Here is a 9,734-nt window from a genome sequence, read left to right on the forward strand (position 1 = left end):
TTGCTTTCAAAAATAAGGACATTTCTTAGTGACCCTAAACTTTTGATTGGTAGTGTACATAGTGGAATATACACCCAGTGTACCTAGTGTGCACTGTACACAATGTACATACACTATAAGCACAGTACACTATAAACCCTGCGCGGTGCAGCACACCACAGATAAACTGCATATTATACACAATATGTACAACACAATGTCACTGTGTACACTGTACCAAGTGTATAGTATGCACACACTATATACACTGCGCATCTACACTGTGCACACTATACACTGCGCATACCACACACTATGTACACTGCGCACACTATATACACTGCGCATACCACACACTATATACACTGCGCACACTATGTACACTGCGCACACTATATACACTGCGCGTTTACACTGCGCACACCACACACTATGTACACTGCGCACACTATGTACACTGCGCACACTATGTACACTGCGCACACCACACACTATGTACACTGCGCACACTATGTACACTGCGCACACCACACACTATGTACACTGCGCACACTATGTACACTGCGCACACTATGTACACTGCGCACACCACACACTATATACACTGCGCACACTATGTACACTGCGCACACCACACACTATGTACACTGCGCACACTATGTACACTGCGCACACTATGTACACTGCGCACACCACACACTATATACACTGCGCACACTATGTACACTGCGCACACTATATACACTGTGCACACTATACACTGCGCATACCACACACTATGTACACTGCGCACACTATGTACACTGCGCATCTACACTGTGCACACTATACACTGCGCATACCACACACTATGTACACTGCGCACACTATGTACACTGCGCATCTGCACTGTGCACACTATACACTGCGCATACCACACACTATGTACACTGCGCACACCACACACTATGTACACTGCGCACACCACACACTATGTACACTGTGCACACTATACACTGCGCATACCACACACTATGTACATTGCGCACACTATGTACACTGCGCATCTACACTGTGCACACTATACACTGCGCATACCACACACTATGTACACTGCGCACACCACACACTATGTACACTGTGCACACTATGTACACTGCGCACACCACACACTATGTACACTGTGCACACTATACACTGCGCATACCACATACTATGTACACTGCGCATCTACACTGTGCACACTATACACTGCGCATACCACACACTATGTACACTGTGCACACTATACACTGCGCATACCACACACTATGTACACTGCGTACACCACACACTATGTACACTGTGCACACTATGTACACTGCGCACACCACACACTTTGTACACTGTGCACACTATACACTGCGCATACCACACACTATGTACACTGCGCACACTATGTACACTGTGCATCTACACTGTGCACACTATACACTGCGCATACCACACACTATGTACACTGCGCACACCACACACTATGTACACTGTGCACACTATGTACACTGTGCACACCACACACTATGTACACTGTGCACACCACACACTATGTACACTGCGCACACCACACACTATGTACACTGTGCACACTATGTACACTGTGCACACCACACACTATGTACACTGTGCACACTATACACTGCGCATACCACACACTATGTACACTGCGCACACTATGTACACTGCGCACACCACACACTATATACACTGCGCACACTATGTACACTGCGCACACCACACACTATATACACTGCGTGTTTACACTGCGCACACCACACACTATGTACACTGCGCGCACTATACACTGCGCATACCACACACTATATACACTGCGCACACCACACACTATATACACTGCGCACACCACACACTATATACACTGCGTGTTTACACTGCGCACACCACACACTATGTACACTGCGCGCACTATACACTGCGCATACCACACACTATGTACACTGCGCGCACTATATACACTGCGCGTTTACACTGCGCGTTTACACTGCGCACACCACACACTATGTACACTGCGCACACCATACACTATGTACACTGCGCGCACTATGTTCACTGGACACTGCACACACTGCAGCACTCTATATAGACTCTGCACACTTTCATGGGCAGGGAGCGGCACATTCAGTGGTTTCTTGTTTGAGCCTCTCCCGTTACTCGCTCGCCCCTTCTGTATGCAGCGCACTAACCCACAACTGCTGTTACCATCCTGACATTTTGTGCACGAGCTCCGCGAGTGTTATAGGGTGTCCCTGAATTTCATTACCAGGTGTGGGAAACTTATTTTGATTCTTGCAGAAAAGCAAATCAGAAATTGGAAACCGGCAAAACCTTGTAAATCAGAGAAGCGGAGACTCTGCCTTTACCCAGAGCTGCAATCACTGCCGGCTGGCACCAGATAGGTGGACGAGGAGAAGGAGAATCTGTGCTTAGAGGGGATCTCTCCAGACCCCTTAGTAACAGGCAGGAGGTGTTCATGGGTCAGTGCAGGTTTTGCAATGAGCAGCTCCTAAGTTTCACAAAATCTGCAAACTTCTTTTGGACGTTGTCATTCCGATGCAATTTTTTTCATAGGCTTCAATAAAGTTGTCCTGATTCCAGCACCAGTTCCCTCCATGTTTGTCCCCGCTGCCATGATAGTGTCCACCAGGTGGGATGTCTCTTGTGCCTTCTAGCACTTGGTCTTCACCCATCAAGAATTGCATCATACATTGCATTCTGGTGTCCCTGTGCATTCCTGACAGTGATGTGGGGTCTTCTCCGTGCAGACCCTCTTAGCTTGCTACCCATAGTATGGCTTTCTCTCGTCTGCTGACTCCAGTCTTTTACATGTAGCTTGTGGTAATGATTCCAGCTATGTTCCTGTATCCTGACTGTTATCATTGCAGCCAGATTCCCTTCCCCAAGGTTATCGACTGAGCTGCCCCACCGCATCTTGTAAAGCCATTGCATGTCATGGCATCCAAACCACGACCAACCTTTCCAATAGCGAAGACACTCCCACACTCCAGTTCACCACTTCTCTACATGTCCTATCCGGCACTACCCTGTATCCACCCGACCACGGCCTCCCAGGTGGACATGCCAACCTCACAGGCCAAGCAGACCTCCACTAGCCTCTACACATGGACCACCAGCAGCCTCCATGTCAGTGCCTGACCTCTTCCTATTATGTCCTCCTTTTAGCAGAATAGTGGCTCATGCTTCGGCGTCACATGCAGACCTGCCAGTGCGACTATTCCTGTGCTGACATTTGCCTCTCCCACCTGCAGCTGCCAGCCATTCCCATGGCCAGCAACCCTGTCCGGCCAGCAACCCTGCCCGGCCAGCAACCCTGCCCGGCCAGCAACCCTGCCCGGCCAGCAACCCTGCCCGGCCAGCATCCCTGCCCGGCCAGCAACCCTGCCCGGCCAGCATCCCTGCCCGGCCAGCAACCCAGCCGGCCAGCAACCAACCCGTTGTGTGAATGCATTTACCGCCACACCATATTCCACAACTGTATCTCTCGAGATCAGACATGGCACATAACAGAAATGTTGTTTTCGTGATGGTCTCTTGATTTGATAGTTTTTCTTCACTTTTGGTTATTTTGCCGTGTTTGCTCTCTAGTCGAGTGGATTTTGCAGCCAGTTTTCTGTGTGATTCAATCAGTGAAGCCCAAGGCCATTGTCCTGGTCGGGCTCCAGCTGGCCGCAATATCTGTCGGCAGCGGATGCTGAAGCTCTACGAGACGAGCCAAACACGGTCGGTTACACACAGAGTACAGCGCACATTACAGGATATGTGATCCACGAATCTGGAGGGCAATGGCCGGAACCTGTACTGAGCGCTGCTGTGCAGACGCTTCTCCATGGATCAAAGCATTCGCACAGCACTGAAACCCACATAACGTGAAATGCAGGCGACGGACTTAAAGGGACCTCTGTTAGATCAACCCTTCATCCTGGAAATCTGGCTGACAACCAGTATGGCCTTTAGCTCACACGGGTGTTGTCACCTTGCCGTACCTAGTTATGTGGCGGTGTGGGGGATGGGGCTGGGTGCCTGGGTGGGCTGCACTGGTAGCCATTTCTGCATCAACAATTTTCCTAATCCAGCCACGAATGACCAGCGATGGTCCAAAGTCTGTTGAGGAAGATATTGATTGCAGCCTATATGTGCAGCTGCAGCGAGCCGGCAGAGTCCCTCCGCTACTTCTTTTATTCCCTGGGAAAGATGCAAAGCTTGAATTGCTTTTACAGTTTTCACACGTTTTAAGCCACTAGTTCAACTAAATGGATCAAAGTGTCATTCGTCAGACTCGCGTAGATAGACATGGTAACTGTCTGATACATTTTCTGAGGCTGAGAGGCTTGAAGTGCTTGTGCTTGGTGCACACACGTTGTCACTAATTCTGAAGTGCCCGTCTGAATGGAGGACACGGCCCCGACTGATCATGACTAGCGTTTTGCAGACCTGCCTTTATGACCAGTGCACTGAAGTTATAGACGTGGGTCTCGTTGTGAATTTGGTGCAGCTTTCAGCTGCCGTGCTGCAAGAAATGTTGCTCCAGTCATAGCGTAAAGTAAGAGGGGGCGCTCGACTGCGTCCCCCCCTCCCAGCGGTGCTCGACCGCATCTCCCCCCAGTGGTGCTCATCTGTGTCTCCCCCCCAACGGTGCTCGACCGCTTCTCCCCCCAACGGTGCTCGACCGCTTCTCCCCCCCCAATGGTGCTCGACCGCTTCTCCCCCCCAACGGTGCTTGTCCGCGTCTACCCAACGGTGCTTGTCCGCGTCTACCCAACGGTGCTTGTCCGCGTCTACCCAACGGTGCTTGTCCGCGTCTACCCAACGGTGCTTGTCCGCGTCTACCCAACGGTGCTTGTCCGCGTCTACCCAACGGTGCTTGTCCGCGTCTACCCAACGGTGCTTGTCCGCGTCTACCCAACGGTGCTTGTCCGCGTCTACCCAACGGTGCTTGTCCGCGTCTACCCAACGGTGCTTGTCCGCGTCTACCCAACGGTGCTTGTCCGCGTCTACCCAACGGTGCTTGTCCGCGTCTACCCAACGGTGCTTGTCCGCGTCTACCCAACGGTGCTTGTCCGCGTCTACCCAACGGTGCTTGTCCGCGTCTACCCAACGGTGCTTGTCCGCGTCTACCCAACGGTGCTTGTCCGCGTCTACCCAACGGTGCTTGTCCGCGTCTACCCAACGGTGCTTGTCCGCGTCTACCCAACGGTGCTTGTCCGCGTCTACCCAACGGTGCTTGTCCGCGTCTACCCAACGGTGCTTGTCCGCGTCTACCCAACGGTGCTTGTCCGCGTCTACCCAACGGTGCTTGTCCGCGTCTACCCAACGGTGCTTGTCCGCGTCTACCCAACGGTGCTTGTCCGCGTCTACCCAACGGTGCTTGTCCGCGTCTACCCAACGGTGCTTGTCCGCGTCTACCCAACGGTGCTTGTCTGCGTCTCCCCACCCCAACGGTGCTCGATTGCTCCCCCTCCCTCCAGTGGTGCTCGTCCGTGTCTTTCCTCCCCCAATGGTGCACGACTGGCATAGAAATGCCACAGGTGGCAACTTTTTGCACAACTCAGTCACTCAAAACTGTTGTGACATTTCAAACAATTTGTACATCAAAATTCTGCGAGAAACTGATGAAACGTGACCACCGCGTCATCTGTCATCGTCCATCAGGAGGAGAAAATGGTAAGTATGTTGTCTTCAGAATTAGTGACTCGAAGTTGTAAAGTCACTGCATGTCACGCAACACCCTCCAACTCCATGGAAACTGCATCAGGCGAGTTACCACATCCGTCTGATGGAGTGTGACAGATGACTCTGTCTGACACCGTCTCCATGGGTGTCGGGGGAGGGTGGCAGTCGTGTCTCTTAATCTGCATGATGCAGCTTTCACGCTTTTAGAGTCTTTAATTCTGAATCCAACAGAGCGGAGTGGTGACTGATACATTTCCTAAGAGGGAATTGGGGGGAGGTAGTTGCGGTGCTTAATCCGCATGACGCAAGTTTTTTTTTTTTTAAATCCAATAACTTCTTATTGAACATTTAAGGTAAGTTCACACTGGGTGTTTTTTCAGCGTGTTTTTCTGCAGTAAAACCTGATGTCTTGGCAGGAAAGAATCTGCAGACAAAAGCATGTTTTCCTTAGTTTTCCTTGTGTTTCTTTGTCTCACGTGTCCATACGCGGCTGTCAACGACAGTTTGTAATCCGTCACTATTGTCTGTGACATACAGAATGGACTAATGGCACCACGCATGATGCAACTTTACGTGGTTCGAGTCACTACTTTTTCTGAATTTATTACCTGGTGTCATATTCGAACAGCACTAAATGGTTACTGTCTGATACAGTCAGGGGAGGTTGCGGGACTTTAACGCGTTTTGAGCTGTGAAGCATTGACCTGAATGGAGAACGTAATGTTAAGAGTCATACTCCCTCAGAAGGAAATGGTAACTGTCTGATATTATCAATGTGGGGGTGTAGAAAAGTGGGGAGACACCATGGCCTAATAGACGTGATGCAGAATTCACGCATTTTGAGTCTTTAATTGGGAAATACCTTCCTGAACAGCGAACAGTGGCATCTGTCGTACTTCAGAACTGGAGCACATTCCGAGTCACTGGTTTCCCTGAATGGAGGACATGGTGTCAGTTGTCCTTGATGGATGGAAGGATGTGGTAACTGTCTGAAACATTTTCTATCCAAAGGTTGTGGGAAGTGGAGGTCCTTTACTTCTGAATGGAGGACATGGTGTCAGTTGTCCTTGATGGATAGAAGGATGTGGTAACTGTCTGATACATTTTCTATCCAAGCGTTGAGAAGTGGAGGTCCTTTACTCCTGAATGGAGGACATGGTGTCAGTTGTCCTCGATAAATAGAAGGATGTGGTAACTGTCTGATACATTTTCTATCCAAGCATTTTGGGAAGTGGAGGTCCTTTACTCCTGAATGGAGGACATGGTGTCAGTTGTCCTCGATGGATGGAAGGAAGTGGTAACTGTCTGATACATTTTCTATCCAAGGGTTGTGGGAATTGGAGGTCCTTTACTCCTGAACGGAGGACATGGTGTCAGTTGTCCTCGGTGGATAGAAGGAAGTGGTAACTGTCTGATACGTTTTCTATCCAAGCGTTGTGGGAAGTGGAGGTCCTTTACTCCTGAATGGAGGACATGGTGTCAGTTGTCCTCGATGGATAGAAGGATGTGCGTAACTGTCTGATACATTTTTCTATCCAAGCGTTGTGGGAAGTGGAGGTCCTTTACTCCTGAATGGAGGACATGGTGTCAGTTGTCCTCGATAAATAGAAGGATGTGGTAACTGTCAGATACATTTTCTATCCAAGGGTTGTGGGAAGTGGAGGCCCTTTACTTCTGAATGGAGGACATGGTGTCAGTTGTCCTCGATGGATAGAAGGATGTGGTAACTGTCTGATACGTTTTCTATAAAAGGGTTGTGGGAAGTGGAGGTCCTTTACTCCTGAATGGAGGACATGGTGTCAGTTGTCCTCGATGGATAGAATGAAGTGGTAACTGTCTGATACATTTTCTATCCAAGGGTTGTGGGAAGTGGAGGTCCTTTACTTCTGAATGGAGGACATGGTGTCAGTTGTCCTCGATGGATAGAAGGATGTGCGTAACTGTCAGATACATTTTCTATCCAAGGGTTGTGGGAAGTGGAGGTCCTTTACTTCTGAATGGAGGACATGGTGTCAGTTGTCCTCGATGGATAGAAGGATGTGGTAACTGTCTGATACATTTTCTATCCAAGCGTTGTGGGAAGTGGAGGTCCTTTACTTCTGAATGGAGGACATGGTGTCAGTTGTCCTCGATGGATAGAAGGAAGTGGTAACTGTCTGATACATTTTCTATCCAAGGGTTGTGGGAAGTGGAGGTCCTTTACTTCTGAATGGAGGACATAGTGTCAGTTGTCCTCGATGGATAGAAGGAAGTGGTAACTGTCTGATACATTTTCTATCAAGCGTTGTGGGAAGTGGAGGTTACTTTGTCGCCAGAATGAAGTCATTTTCCCAAACTCCTTTGCTCCTGAAAGGATGACATGGTGGTAGCTGCGTTACTCCCGATAGAAGGGAAGGCTGGGTAGGGGATCCTGAATACACAGGGGGTGTGGAGCAGAGCCCACACATTTTGAGCCCCATACTTTCACGTACGTAGCGTCAGACATTTACTCCTGTTGGACTCGTACAAACCACCGGCTACATATCGCGGTTCGTGGCTGCATTAGGAGGCGATGAAGGATTTCCTGGCGCATTTCCGATCATCAGTGTATAACAATCTGTCATATAACATTACAGGATTATGAGGAGGTTGACAAGTGTCCACCTGTGTGTTATACGGCCCGATCAGCCGCATATATCACGCTTTGGATCGCACACCGCTCCCCCGTTTACTTGGCAGCTGCCGTACGGGGTATTTTTTAATTTTTCTTGGCAGTTGAGCCTCATAAAAATGAAATATGTAAATGCCGGTTTCTCACCTCGGATGAGATTTTATTAACCATTTCCTTGTGTTTTTGTGTCGGTCGTGATGTTTTGTGAGGAAAGGGCATATTTCTGAAATCTATTTTTCTGGGGGGGGGTTACAAATCTATTTTTTTTTTCTCTCCCAGGTTATGTTTTCTGTATGTTACATCGTCTCCCGGAGCAGCACGATTGCACGTTCGACCACATGGGCCGCGGACGCGAAGAGGCCATTCTGAAGATGGTGAAGCTTGACCGCAAAGTGGGCAGGTCCTGCCAGCGTATCGGCGAGGGCTGTTCCTGAGTGCCACCAACCTCCTACAACCAAATGCTGTTTCTATTAGTTCACTAATGTTAGCCTTATTTAGGACAATGTCAAGCAGGCTCTCACTACTGAGCAAGTCACAGACTACAGCCAATCAGGTTCCTTCTTCTTTGTTTTGTTTTTTTCGTTTTATGAGAACCCCGCAGGTACTTTATCTAGAGGAAAGATGGTAGTGGCCGGACGGTGGCTGTTGTCCATGATGAAAGCTCCAGGAATTTATTTAATCTTTATCATTGTGATCATTTATATATATATATATATATATATATTTTCTCCCCATTCCACTGATTTAAGTAATAATAATTGTTTTTGTCTCTTTCCAATCCCGTTTTTTCCGGTCGGACCATCTCCCCATCGTCTTCACCCATTGTTTTCATGTTGGCCCTTAAAAATCATAAATTATAAATAAAAGTTGGGCTCATGCCGATCGTCCAATGTCACATGGCATCGTTAGTGGAGGTCCCAGTGGTCACTCGTGTCCTGCGTCTGAGTATTGTTATGTTAGCAGCATCAGGGATTTCACTGGGCGGGGGTCTCCCCTTCCTAGTACCAATAGCAGGTTAGTTACTCCGATATTCCTCAGACCGCCAGACATTATCATCTCAATAGCCCCACCCTGTACCCTACCAGACTGACTGGGATCTACCTGATTGGCTTTTGTTTGCTATTTGCCAAGTGACGGTCCTTGTGGTCGAATAAGCCTAATTCACAGCACACTAGCCATGGCAAACAGATCTCAGTAACAGTGTTGAGGAACATCCGCAAATACTCCAGATTTTTTGTACACCTCGCCTCCAAAGTGTTAGCTTGTAGAAAAAAAGTAAATAAAAATGGCTCAGTAGCCACCATTCTATGCAGCCAAAGGGAAGGGAGTTCCGCATGGGCAGGGACAAAAAACACTTGCTCAAAAGAACAAAAAAAAAAGA

At 48.9% G+C, this 9,734-nt stretch overlaps 1 protein-coding gene across 2 annotated transcripts in view; it reads left to right on the forward strand.

Moving 5' to 3' along the window:
* ZFAND3 (zinc finger AN1-type containing 3) overlaps window positions 1-9,286 on the forward strand; it is a 203,660-nt gene extending 194,374 nt beyond the window's left edge. The window contains exon 6 of one of the 2 annotated variants that reach the window (XM_069768298.1): window positions 8,633-9,286. In XM_069768298.1, the coding sequence (XP_069624399.1) occupies window positions 8,633-8,787 (155 nt within the window). In that variant the 3' untranslated portion in view covers window positions 8,788-9,286. The remainder of the gene's footprint in view (window positions 1-8,632) is intronic. The other variant, XM_069768299.1, reaches the window with a different exon arrangement.
* The last annotated feature ends 448 nt before the right edge of the window (window positions 9,287-9,734 follow it).

Source organism: Ranitomeya imitator, chromosome 5, assembly GCF_032444005.1.
Source record: "Ranitomeya imitator isolate aRanImi1 chromosome 5, aRanImi1.pri, whole genome shotgun sequence".
Lineage (NCBI taxonomy): Eukaryota > Metazoa > Chordata > Amphibia > Anura > Dendrobatidae > Ranitomeya > Ranitomeya imitator.